Source organism: Marmota flaviventris, chromosome 4 (assembly GCF_047511675.1).
Source record: "Marmota flaviventris isolate mMarFla1 chromosome 4, mMarFla1.hap1, whole genome shotgun sequence".
NCBI classification, from domain to species: domain Eukaryota; kingdom Metazoa; phylum Chordata; class Mammalia; order Rodentia; family Sciuridae; genus Marmota; species Marmota flaviventris.
In genome coordinates, this window is record NC_092501.1 from 88,535,029 (window position 1) to 88,558,511 (window position 23,483).

The 23,483-nt window shown below is 38.3% G+C and overlaps 1 protein-coding gene and 1 pseudogene across 3 annotated transcripts in view; both read left to right on the forward strand.

The window, feature by feature from the left end:
- Positions 1–3,161: 3,161 nt before the first annotated feature.
- LOC114097614 (ubiquitin-conjugating enzyme E2 variant 1 pseudogene) lies at positions 3,162–3,455 on the forward strand (annotated as a pseudogene).
- Positions 3,456–9,132: 5,677 nt separating this feature from the next.
- The window catches only part of Pspc1 (paraspeckle component 1), a 94,377-nt gene continuing 80,026 nt past the window's right edge, over positions 9,133–23,483 (forward strand). For all 3 annotated transcript variants that reach the window (XR_003583605.2, XR_003583606.2, XM_027941556.2), the window contains exons 1-2: positions 9,133–9,684; positions 20,848–21,149. Coding sequence is in view for 1 of the 3 variants with exons in the window: in XM_027941556.2 (XP_027797357.1) it covers positions 9,313–9,684; positions 20,848–21,149 (674 nt within the window). In the remaining 2 variants the exon portion in view is untranslated. The remainder of the gene's footprint in view (positions 9,685–20,847; positions 21,150–23,483) is intronic.

Sequence of the window (23,483 nt, forward strand, 5' to 3'; positions counted from 1 at the left end):
GGCTCAGTGGTTAAGCGCTCCTAGGTTCAATTCCTGGTTTGGTTGGATGGATGGATAGATAGATAGATAGATAGATAAAAGGGAGGGGAAGAATAAAAGAACAGAAAGAGATAATGAAATCACACCAAAAAAATTCTCAGAAAGCATCACAACTGCAACATGTTACTTCAAAACAAGGTACATACTACATACTTTGAAATGTACCAAAAAATAAGATGGATTAATGAATAGATGGGTAGATAGATATATGATAACGCAAGTATAGATACATGTAATCAGCAGATACAGGTATAAGTATACAGGGGTTTGTAAAATTATTTTCAACTGATAAAGATTGTGCCCTTGGAAAAGCATGTATATAAAAGGTAATCAATGGAAGAGTCCAAGGCAGAGAAGAGAAAGTGAATGAATAAAACAATAACATAAATACAACATTGGAAGCACAGAGCCACAGCCCAAGATTTTCCAAAAAAAAAAAAAAAATGAATATTTAAAAGTTTGGAAAACTAAAAAGATATTGTAGATCTCAAGGTCAAGGCTATCTGGGCAACTTAGGGAGATGCTGTCTTAAAAGGGTTTGTGGGGGCTGGAGTTGTAGCTCAGAGGTAGAGCACTTGCTTAGCACATGTGAGGTACTGGATTCGATCCTCAGCACCACATGAAAATAAATGAATAAAATGAAAGTATTGTGTCCATCCACAATTTAAAAAGTATTTTTTGAATGGTGGAGGGGTGGGATGTATCTCAGTTGTAATGCATCACTGGGTTCCTTCCCCAGTACCACATACATAAATAATAAATAAATAAATAAATAAGGCTGGGCTGGGCGTATACTTTAGTGGTAGAGCATTCCAGGTTCAATCCCCAGTAAAATCAGAAAAAAAGAAAAAAACAGAGGATTGTAAAATATAGAAAAACTATTTGTGATTCTTTAACACGATTAAGCTCACCTGAATAAAGATCTGGAAAAAACAAGTAGATGTTTCTAAGATATGTGGAGAGGATATTTTTCTTTTAGAAACAAGTGTCAACTCTGAGATGGAGATTTATTCTAATGGAAGCGAACTTGATAGGAAACCCCCAATCTAAATTTATCACTAAGTCTTATGCTGGTCATGGTGCCCCACACCTGTAATCCCAGAGGCTTCGAGGCTGATACAGGAGGACCTTGAGTTCAAAGCCAGCCTCAGCAACAGCAAGGCGCTAAGCAATTCAGTGAGACCCTGTCTATAAATAAATACAAAATAGGGCTGGGGATGTGGCTCAATGGTTGAGTGCCCCTGAGTTCAATTCTCGGTACCAAAAAGGAAAAGAAAAGAAAAAAGGACTGGGGAGGTGACTTAGTGGTAAAGCACTGCTGGGTTCAATCCCCAATACTGAAAAATAAACTAAATCTTTGTTACTCTCTATTGTTAGAGCGACAACAAATATAAGGAGATTTATGGAGGTGTATAAAAGGAAAGTGATCCATAGTTCTGTAATCTTCATATTTCTTACAAAATAACCTTTGTTAATTACTACTGATTCTGGTTTTATACTATCTGGCTGATGTTTGCAAAAGGGTTGAAGGTGAGGACTGGGGATATACCTCAGTTGGTAGAGTGCTTGCCTATCATGCATAAGGCCCTAGGTTCAATCCCCAGTACCACAATGAAAAAAAAAAGGCCTGAAGGTGAGCTGGGCATGGTGGCACTCACCTGTAATCCCAGTTTCTCTGGAGCCTGAAGCAGGACTTCCAGTTCTAGGTGAGTCTGGTCAATTTAGACAGACCCCATTTCAAAATAAAACATTTTAAAAAGTTTGGGGGATATAGGACAGTGGTAAGGCACTTGACCTTGCGTGTGCTAGGTCCTGGGTTCAATCACCAGTACTGAAAAAAAGAAAGAAAGAAAGAAAAAAGGCTTGAAGATGAAGAATATATGGAAGGGCATCAATTAAAAGAATCTTCACTTTAATCATGCTAATACTTCAACAGTGTAGTTACTTCTAATGGTAAAATCTGTTTTGCGCCAGATGGGGTGATACTCTCCTGTAATCCCAGTGGTTTAGGAGGCTGAAGTAGGAGGATTGCAAGTGTGAGGCCAGTCTCAGCAATTTAGTGAGACCCTGTCTCAAAAAATAAAAATGCTGCCTATGTGTGACTCAGTGGTTAAGCACTCCTGGGTTCAATCCCCAGTACCCTGTCCCTCTTAAAAAAAAAACACTCCTAGTCTTGGGTACTCTGTTTTCTGTTATAACAGTAAATAGGCTAAGATACCATTTTATCACACAAAGTATCACAAGTGTCATATTTTCTTTTTTGGAAGGATACCAGGGTATGAATCCAGGGACACTTTACTACTGGGCCACATTCCCAGCCCTTTTTATTTTTTTATTTTGAGACAGTTGCTGAGGCTGGCCTCACACTTGTGAGTTGCTGGAATTACAGGCATGCACCACTGCGCCCAGCCAGATGAGGTTTTTGTTATAGGTTGTATGTTGCAGTACTATGGATTGAACACAGGGGCGCTCTACCACTGAGCTACATCCCCAACACCGATCCCCTGACACAAATCTTTTAATTAATTAATTTATTTTTTTGGTGGTGCTGGGGATTGAACCCATGGCCTTTAATGCATGCAAGGCAAGCACTATACCAACTGAGCCATATCCCCAACCCTCCCCCACCCTTTTTTTAAAATATATTTTTAGTCGTCAATGGACCCTTATTTTATTTATTTATATGTTGTGCTGAGAATTGAACCCAGTGCCTCACATATGCTAGGCAAACACTCTACCACTGAGCTATGACCCAAATTCAATCCCCAGCTCTTTTTGTTTCCCTAAATTGCTTAGGGCCTTGCTAAATTGCTGAGACTGACCTTGAATTTGCAATTCTTCTTCCTAAACCTCCCAAATTTCTGGGATTACAGATGGGCCCCACCTTGCCCAGTAAAACTAAGATATTTATAAAGAACAAATATTTATTTAGCACCTAGTTCTGGAGGCTTAGAAGTCCAAAGGTATGATGATGGCATCTTGCAAAGAGCCTTTGAACTTGTCATCCCATGGCAGAATACAAGAAAGGACAAGAAAGAGCAAGAATGAATGGGAATTGGGTCAAACTCATCCTTTTTGTCACGAATGTATTTCTGCAGGACTTTGAGCCATAGCAAAGGAATATGGCAGCCACCATGGGCACAATTTATGAAAACCTAATATACAGCCTTAAAATAGAATGTGGACCTAAATACCCAGAAGCACCCCCCTTCTTTACAAGATTTGTAACAAAAATTAATATGAATAGAATTAGCAGTCCTAATGAAGTGGTGAACCCAAGAGCCATATCAGTGCTAGAAAAATGACAGAATTCATGTAGCATCAAAGTTATTCTGTAAGAACTGCTGGGCTTAATGATGTCTAAAGAAAATATGAAACTCTCTCAACCACCAGAAGAACAGTGTTATAGCAACTAATTAAAAAAAAATACAGGCCCTCCTCACATTCAATTAAAGTAGCCTTCATTTTCCACAGTAGCAAATTTTCTAGACACCTGTTGTAGATCTGAAAGTAATAGAAAGGAAGCTCCCATTCAAAGGCAATGTGTCTTTTTTTTTTTTTTAAAGAGAGAGAGAGAGAGGCAGAGAGAGAGGGGGAGAGAGAGAGAACTTTAACATTTATTTTTCAGTTATTGGCGGACACAACATCTTTGTTTGTACATGGTGCTGAGGATCGAACCCAGGCCGCATGCATGCCAAGCAAGCGCGCTACCGCTTGAGCTACATCCCCAGCCCAGGCAATGTGTCTTAAGATGCTATAAATCATACTAATTTTTTTATCCATTTGAAATATATGTTGTGCTATAGTAACAAAAATTACTCCCACTATAATTAATAACAGCGTTAATCTATGCATGAAGACAGAAACATCATGACCTAATCACCTCCTAATAGTCCCACCTCTCAACACTATTGCATTGGGGATTAAATTTCTAACACATGAACTTTGGAGGATGAACTCAAACCATACCAAATGGGAAACAGACATGGAGAACTTCTGCTGAGTTCCAAAGTATGATGATTGTTTTGAGGAAATTACCCTTGTGATTGTTTGAATTGCAAATGGAACTTTTTTTTTTTTTTGGCAGTATTGGGGATTAAACCTCGGAATGCTCTACACTGAGCTACATCCCAGGCCCTTTTTATATTTTGTTTTGAACTTTATAGTTTCCTGATACTTCAAGAATTTTCTGGTGAGCTCAATGATGACATTAACAAATGTAATTTTATATGTTATTATACAATGAAGTGACAGCATTTTGGAAAATTGTATCATTCAATGAATCCATAATTTCAGATGTTTCAAATTCATGCCAGGGTAAAAATGAATTCAAACCACAAGCCTAAACCATTGGATTTTGATGTAAACAGAATAAAAAGTTCATGGATATGATTTCAGATTCTACTTGCAGCTAATATTTAAGAAAATACCACTTGTTACATTTTGGTGCAGTATCAGAGAATAGCCACAATAATATGACAAGGCTATTAAAATACTCCTTTTTAAAGAAAAATAATATATAAGCATATAAAGCAAACAATATTTGTTTCAGATTGAATACAGAAACCAATATGACAGCCCTGCAGTTTTCTACTAAAAAAGAATTGCAAATGTAAAATTATGACATTCCATTTATGAAACTGTTTTTGAAAAATATGGTGGTTTATCATACACATAAATACACACACACAAATTTTTTTTTTTTTTTTTTTGGTACCAATGTTGGAACTCAGGGGCACTTAACCACTGATCCATATCCCTAGCCCTTTTTATTTTTTATTTTGAGATAGGGTCTTGCTAAGTTGTTTAGGGCCTTGCTAAATTGCTAAGTTTGATTTTGAATTTGTAATCCTCCTGCCTCAGCTTCCCAAGATGCTGAGATTATAGGCCTGTGCCATTGTGCCTGACTTTAAAAACAAATGTTTATTGAGACAAGGATTTTCATAATCTAAATTTATTCAAAATCACACACTACTATGATTTGACTCATTTTACCTCTCTTCACTCTTATAGGCCTCAGCTGTTTCTCTTATAATTTTGTAGTGATAGGGATTGAATTCAGGGCCTTGTGCATGGTAGGCAAGCACTACCACTACCACTGATTTGTACCCATATCCACACTGTTCTAATTTTAATCATTTATTTCGAGTATTATTAGTAAGCACAGTATGACACCTTGCTTAATTTCTCAGCTTTTTTTAATATATATATCTTTTCCCTCTGCCAAGTCAATCAGGAGTCAAATCCTATGGAGTTTTCCTCAAAACTTTTTTTTTTTCCCCTGAACTAAGCCTTCCTTCTATGTTCCCACTATTTCTTTGATCCAATCTCACAATATCTTTTTTACACTTTTGACTTTATTTTCTGTACTTGCTCTATCACCCTAATCTGTGTCCCTCCATGGCACTCTATCACTCTATCCTTATAGTTTTACTTTCCTAAAAAAACAAAAGCAGTCTTCTGCCTGAAGACTTTTATTGGCTCCTGCATTGTCTTTTAGGGCTTCCATTGTAATGCATCTGAATCTTGGGCTAGGTCCTGAGTTCCATCCACAGCAACACACACACACACACACACACACCACAAACTGAGTGGCTTAAACAACAAAAATTTATTTCCTCACAGTGCTAGAGGCATGGAGACCAAAACCAAGATTTCAGCAAGAGGGCTGGGTTTGTGGTTCAGTGGTATAGCACTTGCCTAGCATGTGTGAGGCACTGGGTTCAATTTTTAGCACCACATATGAATAAAATGAAGGTCCATTGACAACTAAATAAAAAAAAAAAAGATTAAAAAAAAAAAAAGGATGGGGTTGGAGATACAGCTCAGTTGGTACAGTGCTTGCCTTGCATGCACAAGGCCCTGGGTTCAACCCCCAGCACTACCAAAAAAAAAAAAAAGGTGTCAGCAAGACTTCTTGTCTTACAAATGTCTGTCTTCTCCCACTGTCTTCACATGGTCTTCTTTATGTGTGTCTCTATGTTGTAATTTCCTCTTCTTATAAAGACAGTCCCACCATGCTGACCTAATTTAATAGTAATTTACCTCTTTAGAGCCTCTAATCTGAGGTACTGAGGATGAAGGAATTTTGAGTGGACATGTTAATAGAGCAAGAGAAGAAGCAGGAATATAATTGAGAGTACTTCAGTAGTTAATAGATAGTGATTAATAGTTATTAGATGATAAAGGATTGGCTTAGAGTGTTTGTGTTCAGGATATATTTTGAAAGTAGAGCCAAAAGAATTTGCTGATTGGATTGTGGTGTGTGTGTGTGTGTGTGTGTGTGTGTTACTAAGGATTTAAAAAATTCCAGGGGCACTTTACCACTGAGCCACATCCCCAGCCCTTTAAAAAAAAATTTAAAAAAAATTGAGACAGGGTCTCACAAAGTTGCTTAGGGCCTTGTTAAATATCTGAGGCTGGCCCTAAACTTGTGATACTCTGGTCTCAGTCAATCCCCTTCATGGCAATCACTGGTATTACAGCCAAGTGCTATCATGCCTGGCTCTGATTGGATATTGAGTATGTGGAAAAGAAGTCAAGTATGATTCCCAGATTGCCTGTCTGAGAATGTGGATGAGAGATAATGTCTTTGTGAAATAGAAAGGACTGGGAAAGGAAATGGTCTTGGTCTAGACACATTAAGTTTGAGATGCTTATTTGACATCCATAAATAGAATACTCCTGTACCGATCAAGAAAATGACCGTTTGGGAAGGTGATCTGATAACTGCTAAAGCAAAGTACTTGACAAGATGATATCTAGTGGACGAATAAGAGGGCTGACTTTAGAGTGGAGCATGTAGTTTGTTCACTGTTACAGGAAGGGAAGATAATGTAGGTGAACTTCTACCCCCTGTAGTGGGGTAGATTTTGTTCTGATGAGAAGAGGCAATTCTACTCTGTCAATGTTTTTTTCCTACAAAAAAACCTAAAAGTGATATTATTGAGTAGGGGAGGAGTATTGGTATGAGCTGAGAGAAAATAGTGTAAAACAGTTATTTAGGAAAGTAACAGAGAGCAAAACCTAAAGGCTGAGGTCCACCTGATATCTGTGATAATAAATTTAAAGAATGTTCACAATGATATTATTGCATAGGCAGGGAGGGAGGGAGAGAGAGTAAGAATTTGCATTGGCATGAGATTTTGTGTGTGATTTCTGTCAAAGAACAGAGGGGAAATAGTCTTGCAGTTGCAAGAGATCAAAGACTAATGTCCTGTATTTCATGAGTCAATCCTGTGACATGTAAGAGAAAAAAGCATGTCCACTTTTAGAGAGGGCTGTAGGAGAAGTCGCTCTCCATCTACCAATTAAAGAAGGAAGGCAAAGGGAAGATGAGATAAAAATCATTAGTAGATTTTGCTGATAAAGTGAGTTTCCAAAAACTCAACAGAAGGTTTTTGAACAACTGGGAGAGATGCGCGGAATTGGGTCAGATTGAGGAATGTATGGAGTATCAGAAACTGGGGAATTAGAATTTGTGTGGTGACTGAGGTAAATAATAATTAGCTTCAATCATGTTTTATTTTTGGGATAGTTTTAAAATATGCTCATTGTATAAATTAAATACAGTAACATTTACCATTTTAGTGCACAATTCTATTAAGTTTTTTTGTTGTTGTTACAGGTTATTGAACTCAGGGACACTTGACCACTGAGCCATGTCCCCAGCCCCATTTTGTATTTTATTTAGAGACAGGGTCTCACTGAGTTGCTTAGCAGTCTCCATTAGTTGCTGAGGCTGGCTTTGAACTTTCGATCCTCCCCAGCTGCTGGGATTACAGGTGTGGGCCACTGCGTTTTGACAAACATACACTTGTGTAGTCACAATCAAGATATAGTTCCATCATTCCAAAATATACCCTTGACTATGTAGTCAACATCTCCCTAGCCCCTAATTCCTGGAAACCACTTACCTATATTCCTTAGCTACAGGTATGTCCAGTCCAGCCTTGTCCAGAATGTCATATATACAATATGTAGCCTTTTGATTCATGGTGTTGCTTGTGTCTGTATTTTATTCCTTTTATTGCAAAGTAGTATTTTATTATATGAATGTGCGACTGTGCAGAATATTATTTTATTACATGAATGTACTACTGTTTACCCTCTGAACTGTCAAGGATAATTGGGTTGTTTCCACTTTTCATCCATTGCTAAAAAAACCTCTATGAACAAGTATTTGTGTGAACACAATTTTTTCTGTCTCTTGGATATATACTTAGGAATGGGATGGATCCTATAAACATATTTTTAACTTCATGAGAAACTGCTGAACTGTTTTGCAGAGTGTGAGTTTATTTCTTTTTCACAGCATTGAGGGTTCACTATGGGTAGCAGTGGCATGGGGTAGGGTTGAGTAGTTCAGATAAGACACAGTAGGACTCACAAATCTTAAATACCTGTTATTACAGAAAAAATTTAGTTTGTTCTTGTAAGTCTGTGGCCCACAGCAACTCATAATCTGGTTGTGCTAATTTTATAAGAAACTTAATGCGGTCAATAATCAACAGCACAATTATAAGATTGGTTGTTTATTTAAACATGTAATAAAAATTTTGCTCTTGAAATGGAGAGAAATAAAATGTTTTAAGTGTATTGGAAACAGGGTTTTATGAATGCTATATACAAAACACGCAGGTTTTCATTTTGTTGTAGTTATTGAAAATTGAGTTCTACATTAAAAAGGGTAAAGATGTCTCCCAAGGGGCTAGGGCTGTATAGCTCAGTGGTAGAGCATCTGCCTCGCACATGTGAGGCTCTGGGTTCAATCTTCCGCACCACATAAAAATAAAGATATTGTGTCCATCTACAACTAAAAAAAAAAAAAGATGTCCCGCAAATCGCTGTATTTTCACACGCTGATGTACATATAATCTGTCCCATATATACAAACAACAAACAGTACCAGGTGTTCTAGGATGGGAAATTGCACTTTCCCACCCTAGAAGGCAGCTCTTGGTACAGCGCGCAAGGTTGTACGTCTACACGGCCAAAGTTCAGTTGGTGCCGGGCATGCGCAGCCGGCCGATTGGACGCCGGCCTTTGCGGAGGGGCGGGACTAAATTCGGCGTCTTTCCTTCCAACCGCAGCTTGTGGCAGCGCCATTTTGAATGTGCGGCTGTCGCGGGCGTTAGTTCGGTAGGCAGGGCTGCGGGCTCGGGCTTCGAGCAGTTTCCTTACTTTCTCTGCTTCGTTTCCATAGATACATGTAGAGACGTATACATACATACATCTAGGCCTGTATCCGGTGTTTGAGGCGAACTCCTTAAGATGATGTTAAGAGGAAACCTGAAGCAAGTGCGCATTGAGAAAAACCCGGCCCGTCTACGCGCGCTTGAATCCGCAGCCGGCGAGAACGAGCCGGTGGCCGCGGCGGCCATGGCGCTGGCGCTGGCGGGAGAGCAGGCACCGCCTGCCCCAGGGGCCCCGGAGGACCACCCGGAGGAAGAGATGGGGTTCACCATTGACATCAAGAGTTTCCTAAAGCCGGGTGAGAAGACGTACACTCAGCGTTGCCGCCTCTTTGTAGGGAATCTCCCCACCGACATCACCGAGGAGGATTTCAAGAGACTCTTCGAGCGCTACGGCGAGCCCAGCGAGGTCTTCATCAACCGGGATCGTGGCTTCGGCTTCATCCGCTTGGTGAGTCTCGGGCCGCCGGCCCAAGGGAACAAAAGGGCGGTGGGATGTCCGCGGGGCTTCGCTTGTCCAGAATGGCCTCTCTGTGGATTGTGACCGCCGGGGTACCCTGCTCGGTATGGTGGCCTCTGCTTCGCGCCGGTTGGGCTTTGCAGGCCTACTGTCGCGCGCTAGATCGTTACGGTCAACCCTGCCTGAACGGGTAGCCTCCGGTACCTGGGGGATCGGGGTCGCGGGGACCGACGGCATTTTCGGGTGACAGTTCTTCGAGGCACAAATATGTTGTGAAGAAAATGTATTTGGAACGGAAGCTTCGGTTTGGCCAGAAATTTGGGTTTGAAGGAACAAACGACTTGCTTCTTAAAGACTTACCCAAAACATCCCTTTGCCTTCAATAAGCCCTGCACGCATTTTACAGCAAACCGCGTTAATACTCACCTCAGTGCAGCCCTCTCTTTACCTTACCTTTGCAGGTGCTTAAACTCTGTACTCGAGTACAGAGTTCCACCTGCAGTGATTGGATAGTATTGAATTGTATTCTAATATTGTTTTTCCACCCGACTGTTGGAGGTTCCTGTGTTTTGGTGGGGGAGGTCGGCCAATATGCTACATTATACTTGACTTATTTGTCCTGCAGTAGGGTATTATGTGTCTTGCCCCCTTTAAATCTAAATTTTGAAAAATTTTCCGATAACATGCAAAAATTGTGCCTCCTTATTCTAAAAAGCTTTGACAGTTTGCACTCCGGACAAAGTATTTGCTTTTATTAGGTTTTCCTTTGTTTTGTGGTGAGTTCATCAGTTGCAGTCATACAGCATTATTGTCATTCATATTTAGATACTGTTTTTTCTTCAATCACAGTCTTTTTTAGGAGACATTTTACACATAAGACTTTTTCCTGTTATCTTTCTAGTTAGACCCTCACTCTAATATTCATTGCAGTTTATGGAAGCTGTCTTATTGGAACTTGAACTTTCAAAATCGATTTCTCTTCATATGTGGACAAAGTAAAACTTAATATGTAGAGAAAATTTATTGTATTCTTAAATACTTAAATGGCTCCAAGAGAAGATAGTTAGTTTCAAGATATTAATAAAAAACAATATTTCCTTGGAATTCAAGTAAATAATCAGTACATTTTGAACAGATATATTTATCTTTTGTACAGTAGAGAAGCAGCCTGTCATTTGGTAAAATTCTTAATGTAAATGCAGAAGTTTGGGGATGTAGCTCAGTAGAGCACTTGCCTAGCATGCCAGAGGCCTTGAGTTCCATCCCCAGCATCACAAAATAAAAAAATGAAGTACTGTAAGCAACTTTTGATAAACTTTCCAAAAGGATTTTATGTAATATTTTCGTGATCCTTGGTCTCTTGCTTGCAGTGTCTTATTCTGAAGTTGATATTTTGGAGGAGGAAGAATGGAAGGACTTCATTTCCCTGTTTTGAAAGCCTTTACAGGACCAATTAATATTTTGACATTGGAAAATCTTTTTGTTTCTTTTTTTAACTTCTTTTTTACTTTTAGTTGTAGATGGACACAATACCTTTATTTTATTTTTTATTTTTGTAGCGTTGAGGATTGAACCCAGTGCCCCACACATGCAAGGCAAGTGCACTACCAACTGAGTCACAATTCCAGCCCTTTTTTTTGTTGCTTATCTTTTATCTTATTAATAATAGACAATTCCTTCCTTCCTTCCTTCCTTCCATCAGCACTGCCCAGTAGAACTTTCTGCAATGATATAAAGGCTGTTATATATCTGTACTGTCCAAAAGAGTACTCACTAGCCACATGTGACTGTTGAACACTTGAATGAGGCTAGGAGGGCTGGGTAGTGCAGTTTGAATGGTACTGGAAATGGAACCCAGGGGCACTTTACCACTAAGCTATATCCCTATCTCATTTTTAATTTTGATTTTTTTTTAATGAACTTAATATTTTTTATTATTATTATTATTTTTTTTTTTAGTTTTCGGCGGACACAACATCTTTCTTTGTATGTGGTGCTGAGGATTGAACACTGGGCCGCATGCATGCCAGGCGAGCGCGCTACCCCTTGAGCCACATCCCCAGCTCCCATTTTTAATTTTGAGACCGGGTCTCACTGAATTGATTAGGGCCTCTCTGTAATTGTTGAGGCTGGCTTTGAACTTGTGATCTTCCTGCCTCAGCCTCCTCAGTTGCTGGGATTACAGGCCTATTCCATTGTCATGGCTCTTAATTTAAATAGCCAAGTATGGCTAGTGTATGGGCCAGCACAGTTTATTCAATGTACTTTTAGTACTGTTCATTTAAAAAAAAAAAAAAAACTGGGATTAGGAGGTGAGAAGGGCTGCTGTTGACTGTTCTTTTGGAATATACTCCTCCAAACATAGCACACTAATTTTTTTTGCATACAATTAGTAAAGTTTTGTCTGTTGGAAGCCAGGATTTAGTTTATAGAATTTGACTTTATAGATAGCTTTACAGTTTAATGTGAATTCTGTTTGTAAGATGTAAATTTAAAAGGTTTATTTCTGAACCATTATTTTTTCTACTTAGAAAAATCATATAATGTATACTAGATCTGAATAAACATATATGACATAGTGGCTTTTTAAAATAAGGGTGTAATTTTTTTTAAGCATATAAAGCAAGGCTTATTAACAAAGGGGTAACAGACTTCTCCTGGGAGGAAGAATGGGGCCATAGCTGGTATCCTGGTATCCCCAAGGGTGTAATAACTGGTTTGTTTCTTGAAATAATTTATTCAGTAACTGATCTTTAAATTACAAATAAACTAGTAGTTGTAGTATTCCAATTCGTAGAAGAAAACATTTTCCCATATGGCATAGGGTCAGCATTGCTAGTATTGAATGGTGGAGAAACAATTTAAGTGTTTCTTTTATTTATTTATTTATTTATTTTTATTATTTTTTTTATTTTTTAGTTTTTCGGCAGACATAACATCTTTGTTTGTATGTGGTGCTGAGGATCGAACCCGGGCCGCACTCATGCCAGGCGAGCACGCTACCGCTTGAGCCACATCCCCAGCCCCCAATTTAAGTGTTTCTTACACATATGGTCCTAATCCAAATTGTTAGCATATGGTACATTAGAGATGAAATAGATTGTTTTAGACATTTTATTGTGGAATTTTAGATTTTGGTTATTTATTGATAATTTTAGACTGGATAGATCTGAAAAGTTGTACATTTGTTTTTTAAAGTTATACATTTTAAAGTTAATTTTTTGTTTCTTTTTTTTTCCATAAAGTGTTGGGACTTTTTAATTACCTCGCCCTAAACTCTGTAGTGATGCTCTAACACAGCCTGGTTGAAGAAGGCAACTGAAGTTAGTTTGATTTACCTAAAACTGGTATTAGTTTGGCCTGAACTTTTGTTTTTATCCTAATAAAACAGATTTATCAAATGGTGGTTCTTGACTAGTATATTTATTTATTTATTTATTTAAATTTATTTTTTAGTTTTAGGTGAACACAATATCTTCATTTTTATGTGGTGCTGAGGATCGAACCCAGCGCCCAGCGCATGCCAGGCGATCACGCTACCACTTGAGCCACACCCCCAGCCCAGACTAGTATCTTTAGATCTTTTCCTGGACTAAGCAGAGGCTGCTTAAATTGTTTCCCCCACAATACGTGCTAGCCTTGGTGACCTTATACCTCCTCAAGTAATCTCACCATATCTATTAGCTGAGAATCAATTAGATGTGTGAATACTAGGGCCCTAACCCAGATCTACTGAATCAGGAAGTTCTGGAAGTGGGGCCCAAATATCTTGTTTTAAATAGCCCTCTGTGATTCTGATGCTTGTCAAGTTTAAGAAGCCAACTTTTCTAGGAAACCACTTGAAGTTAAAAATCAACTGAATTTACTTTCAGTCAGTCATTAGGGACTTAGCCCCCATCTGCCTCTTTTTTTTTTTTTTTTTTAGTTATGAAATGATAGATGTTAGTATTATAGATTTGTTATAGAATGTACTTTGTATAATTTTAAGTCATATTGTATTTCAGGAAAGTGAGAGTGGTAGTCTTTCTTTTTCTTTTTCTCTTTTTTTTTTTTGGTGGCACTGGGGATTGGACCCAGGACCTTGTGATGCTAGGTGAGCCCTTTTTCTTAATTTTTTAATTTTTATTGGGGATTGAACCCAGGGGCACTTTGCCACTGAGCTGTATCCCCAACCTTTTTTATTTTGACAAGGTTTCATTAAGTTAGTGAGGATCTTGCTGAGGCTTGCCTCAAACTTTTGATCCTCTTACTTCATCTTCTGGAGTTCCTGGGATTACAGGCATTGCCAAGGTGCCTGGCTCAGGAGAACTCTTATTTTTTCTGTGTGTGTGTGTGTGTGTGTGTGTGAGAGAGAGAGAGAGAGAGAGAGAGAGAAGACACAAGGACTGGGAATTAAACCCAGGGGTGTCCTGCCATTAAGCTATATCCCCAGTCCTTTTTATTTGTTATTTTTAGACAGGTTTGCCTAAATTGCCTAGGCTGGTCTAAAACTTGAAATCCTCTTGTTTCTGCCTTTCAGGTAGCTGGCATTATATGTGTGTGCCACTGTGTCTCTGTTTGTTAGACTTCTGTTGTGTGTTTTTTTTTTTTTAATATTTATTTATTTTTAAAATATTTTTTTTAGTTGTTGATAGACCTTTATTTATTTATAAACGGTGCTGAGAATTGAACTCAGTGCCTCACACATACCTGGCAAGTGCGCTACCACTGATCCACAGCCCCAGCTCCTAATATTTATTTTTTAGTTGTAGTTAGACACAATACCTTTATTTATTTTTTTGTGGTGCTGAGGAATGAATGAACCAGGACCTCTCATGTGCTAGGCAAACACTCTACTGCTGAGCCACAATCCCAGGCCTGTTCATTAGACTTCTAATGATAGTACAATTCTAAAAGATGATTATTATTTACTTGGTGCAATTTTTCTTTTGGTACTGGAGCATAAGCCAGCATAAGCACTTTACTACTGAATTACACCCCCAGTCCTTTTTTTTTTTTTTAAGAGAGAGAGAGAGAATTTTAATATATATATATATATATATTTTTAGTTTTCAGTGGACACAACATCTTTGTTTGTATATGGTGCTGAGGATCGAACCCGGGCCGCACGCATGCCAGGCGAGCGCGCTACCGCTTGAGCCCACATCCCCAGCCCACCCCCAGTCCTTTTAATTTTTTTGAGATAGGGTCGTCTTTTTTTTTTTTTTTTTTAATTTTTATTGTTGGTTGTTCAAAACATTACATAGTTCTTGATATATCATATTTCACACTTTGATTCAAGTGGGTTATGAACTCTCATTTTTACCCTGTATACAGATTGCAGAATCACATCAGTTACACATCCATTGATTTACATATTGCCATACTAGTGTCTGTTGTATTCTGCTGCCTTTCCTATCCTCTACTATCCCCCCTCCCCTCCCCTCCCCTCTTCTCTCTCTGCCCCCTCTACTGTAATTCATTTCTCTCCCTTGTATTATTTTTCCCTTTCCCCTCACTTCCTCTTGTATATAATTTTGTATGACTCTGAGGGTCTCCTTCCATTTCCATGCAATTTCCCTTCTCTCTCCCTTTCCCTCCCACCTCTCATCCCTGTTTAATGTTAATCTTCTTCTCATGCTCTTCGTCCCTACTCTGTTCTTAGTTACTCTCCTTATATCAAAGAAGACATTTGGCATTTGTTTTTTAGGGATTGGCTAGCTTCACTTCTCCCTAAATTGCGAAGACTAGTCTCAAATTTGTTGTCTTCCTGCCTCAGACTCCAAAGTATCTGGATGCCTGGCATACTTTGTGTACTTTTTCCATAAAAATCAAATTATATGGCACACATTCATTGTGATTTGATTTTTTAATTTAATGTTATCTTTAACATCTTTTTATGTTGTTAGATTTTCTTTCTCTCTATGGTAAATGGGGATTGAACCCAGGGGCATTCTACCACTGAGTGATGTCCCCAGTCTCAAAATAAAACCTGGCCTTGAATTTGAGATCCTCCTGCCTCAGCCTCCCAAATTGCTAGAATTAACTGGTATGCACCACTGCTCTTGTTGTTATTTCATCAACTTTCTGTTGATGTCTATTTCTGGTTTGCACCAATGAATTAATTGCCTTCTACTTGTATACCTTAAAACTCCTACAGTGGGGATTTTTAAGCAACTAGTAAATAGTAATAGAAAAATTCATGTGCTTTGGAAAGAGTCCGGAAATAGAAATCATTGGATCATAGTTTGAACAGTCCTAGAGCAGTCATTTAGAATCTTGTGGTAGCCATTTGCAACTTTGTGATTCCTTGTATTCCATCAAGACCCTTTGGTTTTAGAAAGCAGTTGTACCATCTCTACCTAGGTACTGTCTATGCCCTATGCCCTATGCCCTGATTTTGACCTGCTTTCTGTTTTTACATATTTCTTAGAATGTCTGTAATCTTGGCTCAATCTTCTTTCAAATAGCATTGTGCCCTTGGTACTTTGCAATGTTGTATTTTTGTTCTTTTTTCTTTTCTTCCTCTATTTCTTTTTTTTTGTACCAGGGATTTAATCAGAGTTAAGTGGGTGCTTAACCACTGAACCACATCCCTGACCCTTTTTATTTTGAGAGATGGTCTCATTAGTTGCTTAGGGCCCTGCTAATTTGCTGAGGATGACATTGAACTAGTGATCTTCCTTCTTCAGCCTCTTAATTGCTGGCATTACAGGCATGCACCACTGCACCTTGTCTTTCATGCTGTTGCAGTATATTTGAGTTGTTTCTGGGTTTACATGATTATGAATAAAGCCACTATAAAAATTGTGCATAGATTTTTCAATGAACATACAGTTTTATTTCCCTTCACTAAATGGCGATGAGTGGGCTATTTCAGGTTATATGGTTATGTGTATTTTTAAATTCATATTGAAACTTTACTAAAGTGGCTATCTACTTTTTTCTTTCTTTCTTTTTTTTTTGGTACTGGGGATTGAATCCAGGGTCCTTAACCACTGAACCACATCCCAGCCCTTTTTTATTTTTATTTTATTTTATTTATTTTAAAAGTTTTCTGATTTTTTTCGTTGTTGACTAACCTTTATTTTATTTATATGTGGTACTGAGAATTGAACACAGTACCTCCACCACTGAGTTACAGCCCTAGCCCCTTGTTTTTTTTATTTTTGAGGCAGGGTCTTGCAAATTGCTAAGAACCTTGCTAAGTTGCTGAGGCTGGCCTAAAATTTGAGATCCTCCTGCTTCAGCCTCCTGAGCTGCTGGGATTACAGGCCTTCTAGCAGCTGCTATCCAGTTTTTCAATGCCACCAGCAATTGCTGATTGTTCTCCATCCTCCTCAACACATGGTGTTGTCTTCTACGAAATTTGTCATGTTAAATAAGTGTATTGTGATATCTCATTGTGGCTTAAATTTGTATTCCTCTAGTGCCTGATGATGTTGAATATCTTTTTGTTTATTAACCCTATCCATTCTCTTTGGTGAAGTGAATGTTCAAGTCTTACTCATTTGACAATCAGTTGTTTTCTTATTAATGTGTTTTAAAAATCATTGTTACAGTTTCTTTTTTTTTATATCTATTTTTTAGTTTTAAGTGGTTACAATATCTTTATTTTTATGTGGTGTTGAGGATCGAACCCAGTGCTTCACAAATGCTAAGCGAGCACTCTACCACTTGAGCCACAACCCCAGCCCACAATTTCTTTTTTATATAAATGTTTTGGAAATATTTTCTTTCCATTTAAAAACAGAGGAACCTTTCCCTCTCCCTCCTTTCTCTCCCTCCCTTCTCCCTCCCTTCAGTTTATACAAAGGTGGGAAGCAGCATTATGGTAGATTTGTGGAAATTGTGAATTCTGTATAGGTTCAAATGAGCACCTGTGATCTTGAGCAAGTTACTTAACCTCTGTAGGTCTGTTTCTCTATGTAAAATGGGTACAGAAAAAATACCTACTTTATAAGTTTTTGAGGATAATGAAAGCAATGTATACACATATATACACACACATGCACACACTAACTGATTGACTGACTTTGTGGGGGTGGCAGGGAAGTTCTGGGAATCAAATCCAAGGCCTCATACTTGCCAGACAAGCACTTTACCACTAAGCTCTACCCCTGGTTATATGTGTGTGTATGTGTGTTGTGTGTGTATATATATATATATGTATTTTCTAAAACATGATGATGATGATGATGATGATGATTTTAGTTCTCAATGGACCTTTATTTATTTATATTCGGTGCTGAGAATCGAACCTAGTGCCTTGCATATGCTAGGCAGGTGCTCTACCATTGAGCCACCCCCTCAGCCCCTATATATGTATTTTTAATAAGGGATAAGGACTGGTTTGTAGTAACTACTTGATAAAAGTTATACTTTATTTTTCTGAGTCATGAAATCTTTGTTCTCATTTCAACTACTTAATTTTAATTGATTTTTACAGAGATGTAATTAATTGATTTTTATGGTATACATTTAGAACACTGTTTCTCAAGTAAGATAGTTTTTCTTCTCAAGGATATTTGACAATATCTGAAGACATTTTTGGTTGTCACAACTGGGGGGAGTGGTTCTACTGGAATCTGTGGTGAGTAGAGGTCAGGAATGCTGATAAACAGCCTATAGGCAAAGTACAGTCCCCTATAATAAGAATTATCCAATCCATAATATTAATGTTGAGGCTGAGAAAACTGTTTAAAACCATTTAAAACATGGAAAGTATAAACTTTTTTTCTTGTTGCTAGGGTTTGAATCCAGGCCTACCACTGAGTTACACACTCCTAACCCCTTTAAAATTTTTTTCTTTTTCCCCAGTGCTGGGGATTGAACCCAGAATCTCGTGCCTTCAGGGAAAGCACTCTTATTATTGAGCTACATCTCTAGCCCCCAAAGGTGCAAATTTTAAATCTACTGGTAGGTGAATCTTGACTTGTACACCTGTTGAACTCTATCTGCTAGAAAGTATAGAACGTGGCCTGGTGCGATGGTGTACATCTGTAATCCCACTGACTTGGGAGGCCGAGGTAAGAGGATCACTAGTTCAATGTCAGCCTGAGCACCTAAGCAAAGTCCTAAGCAACTTAGTGAGATCTTTTCTCTAATTAAAAAAATATAAAAAGGTTTAGGGTTGTGGGTTTGTAGTTAAGCACCCCTGGTTTCAATCTCTGGTGCCATCAAAAAAAAAAAAAAAAGGAAGGAAAGAAAAACATACAAGTATTTTATGAAGACAGTAACTTCTAGCTTTTGAGACCATTTTAGAGATTGAATGAAAAAAGCATATCTTTATGAAATTTACCAGTTTGTTATCTGTTATCTTAAATACCTGTGTTCTATACCTACTTATTTATGGCCCTGTAGATCCAACCTACTTTCTCACTAATATTAGGCAAGCATTCTATCACTAAATTACACCCATACCCCTATTCTGCACCAACTCTGAATTCTCCAAATCAAGGAAGTTCTGTTATCTTGTGTTTTCAGTAATGAGCATTTTTTTTCTAATTTAAAAGTGCTTAGGAGGGCTGGGGATGTGGCTCAAGCGGTAGCGTGCTCGCCTGGCATGCGTGCGGCCCAGGTTCGATTCTCAGCACCACATACAAACAAAGATGTTGTGTCCGCCAAAAACTAAAAAATAAATATTAAAATTCTCTCTCTCTCTCTCTCCCCCTCTCCCTCTCTCTCTTTAAAAAAATAAAAAATAAAAGTGCTTAGGGAGCTGGGGTAGTGGCTCAGAGGAAGCGTTCTTGCCTTGCATATGTGAGGCACTGGGTTCGATCCTCAGCACCACATACAAATAAAACAAAGGTATGTTGTGTCCACCTACAACTAAAAAATAAATGTTAAAAAAATACCTATAAAAAAAGTGCTTAGGCACACTTGTTTGTACAATAGATTTATTACAGCCCACGAATGTGTGTGTTTGCTTCTTTCTGTATGATAGTGAAAAATGTGTATCTGATGAAGGAGGCGTAGTTAATAAGACCTAATAGTAACTTTTACAGATAATATAAAGTAGAAATAAAAAGAAAAGGAATTTGTTTGTCAGAGGAGAGGTGGGAGGCTTTGAGATAACAATATAAAAACATTGAGGGCATAGGCTGGGGTTGTGTCTCTGGTAGAGCACTTGCCTAGCATGTGTGAAGCACTGGGTTTGATTCCCAGCACTGCAAATAAATAAATAAAATAAAGGTCCATCAACAACTAAAAAAATAAAAAAACTGAGGGCATAGAGAATTATTCTTTCTACGATAGTTCATAGTAAATGGCACTTGGTCTCAAAAAGTAATTATATGTTTAATATATGTAGGAGTTTTTTTTTTTAACAATATCTTTTTTTCGATGGTGGAGTTACTGGGAATTGAACTCAGGCACTTGACCACTGAGCCACATCCCCAGCCCTCTTTGTATTTTATTCAGAGACAGGGTCTCACTGAGTTGCCCAGCACCTTGCTATTGGTGAGGCTGGCTTTTAACAATATCGTTTTTTTATTCTTACCAGCAGTGCACAATGGTCACAAGTTTTTCTTTCTTTCTTTTTTTTTTTTTAGTTGTTGATTAACCTTTATTTTATTTATGTGTTTGTATGTGGTGCTGAGAATTGAACCCAGTGCTTCACACATGCTAGGCAAGTGCTCTCCCACTGAGCCACACCCCTGCTCTATGTAGGAGATATTTAAAAGATACTGCTTTGAGTATTTTACAACTGTTCATTTATTTATGAGCAATTAATCTTTATATAATGATGTTACTGGGGATTGAACCCAGGGGCACTTTATCACAGGTCCATCCCCAGCCCTTTTTATTTTAAGACAAGGTCTCACTAAGTTGCTTAGGACCTTGCTAAGTTGCTGAGGCTGACCTTTAACTTGTGATCCTCTTAGCTCAGCCTCCTCCAGCCTCACTTCTGGAGCTGCTGGGATTATAGGCATGTACCACCATGCCTGGCTATATAATGACCTTTAACAGGACAGTGGGGTTGGGATTTTTTACTTACTGCGCACAATGATCTTTGAATAACTAATAAAAAGCAAGTGATAAGAAAGTAAAAGGAAAATCAAAGTAACCCTATCAGCCATTTCCTAAAATTACCTGTTTTTCCTTAGAAGCAAGCCACTGTTTTAAATTTTTTTGTTACTATCATCTTTAAAAATGATTTTTCCTCTTAAAAAGGAATCCAGAACATTGGCTGAAATTGCAAAAGCAGAGCTGGATGGCACCATTTTGAAGAGTAGACCTCTCCGAATTCGTTTTGCTACACATGGAGCAGCCCTAACGGTCAAGAACCTTTCTCCAGTTGTTTCCAATGAGCTTCTAGAACAAGCATTTTCCCAGTTTGGTCCAGTAGAGAAAGCCGTTGTGGTTGTGGATGATCGTGGTAGAGCTACAGGAAAAGGTTTTGTAGAATTTGCAGCAAAACCTCCTGCACGAAAGGCTCTGGAAAGATGTGGTGATGGGGCATTCTTGCTAACAACGTAAGTTTTAAATATCTCGTCCTTCTTTTGTCCAGTTACATATGGTCTTCTCTCTGTTCTGGAATTCTGTCTTCCTTTACAATTCATACTGTCTTGGCATATGGTAAGTAGGTATTGAATGAATTATTGATGAATGTGAAAAAGGAATTTTTATGTATTGCTCACTAGGACTTACGAATCATACAAAACAATCCTTTAAGAAATTTTAGCTTTTATTGAGGTACAATTTGAGCCAAATAAGTTTTAACAAATGTTTGTAACCATGTAACTACCACTATTATCAAGATATGGAACATTTCCATTGTCCCCCAAAAGTTGCATCGTGCCCCTTTGTACTTACTCTCTACTACTTACCCCTGCCCTAAGTAGATATTAATCTTTTCATTACCACAGATAAGTTTAGTCTTTATTAATAGAAATCATGTAGCATGTACTCTTTTGTGTCTGGTTTCTTTTGCTTAGCGTGTTTGTGAGATTTCATCCTTATCAATGTGTGTATAGTATTTTATAGCTGAATTATGTTCTGTTTTATGACCATATCTAGTTGTCCAGTGACTTATGGGTTGGTGTTTGGCCAACTGTTGTGAATAAAGCCACTATGAATATTTGTGTTCAAGTCTTCTTTTGAACATTATGCTTTCATGTGGCTTAGGTATATACTCAGGGGTAAGTTGCTATATGTTCATTTTCCTAAAAAAACTGTTAAAACTAACTGGGTGTGGTGGTGCCTGCCTATAATCTCAGTGGTTTGGGAGTCCAAGGCAAGAGGATCTCAAGTTTGAAGTCAGCCTCAGCAATTTAGCGAAGCCCTAAGCAACTTAGTGAGACCCTATCACAAAATAAAAGAAGGGCGAGGAATATAGCTCAGTGGTTAAGTGCCCCTGAGTTCAGTCCCCTGGTACTCTTCCAGAATCCCCAAAATAAAAAACAAAAACCGACAAAACTGTTTTCCAAGGTGTTTGAATCCCCACCAGCCAAAAATGAGAGGCTCTGGCATTTTTAGTTTTCTCTCTTTTTTATTTTTATTTTTTTTTGATAGTAGGGATTGAAGGTTGCTTTACCATTGAGCTACATTCCTAGTTCTTTTTAAATTTTTTTAACATCTTTAAAAAAATTTTGAGACAAGGTCTCGCTAAATTACTGAGGGTCTTCTTGCTATCCTTCTGCCTCCTCCAGTCTCTGGGCATTTTTAATCTTAGATATTCTAGTGAACATAGTAGTATCTCATTGTGTTTAAAATTTTATTTTCCTGATGGCTAACGATAAGCATCTTTTTTATATGCTTTTTGGCAAGTTATATATCCATGAAGTATCTGAAATGTTTTGGCCATTGTCTAATTGAGTGATTTGTCTTTTTACTAAATTATCTATTTTAGGTACATCTCTGTGGGAGGCCAACCTTACGGGTGACTGAGTTACACTCCCCGGCTGGGTGCTGAGGCGCTCAGTCACAGAAATGGGTGTGTCTTGCTACAGCCCCATGGGGTGAAGCTGTGCTCACCTGTTCCTTTGTAATATAACCCCTTGCCCTGTTTAGGATAGAATCTTCCATGGAAGTGCCTTGTGTGTGTCCCCTTCTCTTACTGTGTCCTTGGGTGTGGCCTACTCAGGGTCAGTCAACCTGCTGACAGTGGACTTCGTGAAGATACACAGCCCCCTGAAACCTGACCCCTTGCCTCATTTGAATAGCTTCCCTCAATAAAAGGGGTCAGCATGTGCTATCTCTCTCTCTTTCTGCGGACCCTTAAGGTCAGAGGAGCCGTCACAGCGACCCCAAAGAAAAAGGTATTTGTGTCTCTTGTGTGGTTATTTCGTGCATCCCAGTTAGCCCAGTTTAACTGGAGTGACCCCTGAGCCTTTTAGTCGTGAGAACAGAAACCCGGCACATGTCTATATTATGAATATGTCTCTTTGTGGCTTTCCTTTTTTTTTTTTTAGTACTAGAGATTGAATCTAGGCTTTCATGTGTCCTAGGCAAGTGATCTACCACTGAGCCTCATTCCTGAGCCCTGTGGCTTTCTTTTTAATTTTCTTAACGTGATTTCCAAAGAGCAGAAGTTTTTGTATTTTGTGAAGTACAGTTGAAAAGGTTATAGTTGCATTTTTCTTATTTGCATTTTTGTCAAAATTGGAAATCTGGGGGAAGAAAAGGTCTGGGGGTGTTGCTCAGTAGTAGAGTACTTACCTGGCATGCCTGAATCTATTTTCCTTTCTGTTCTGTTTATCACTGTATCTGCTCTAAAGCTACTTAGTTAATTACCTAATTTATTTTAAGCTTTGAGAAATTAGAGAGTGTAAATCATCTAACTTTTCTTTTGAAACTGGGGATTGAAC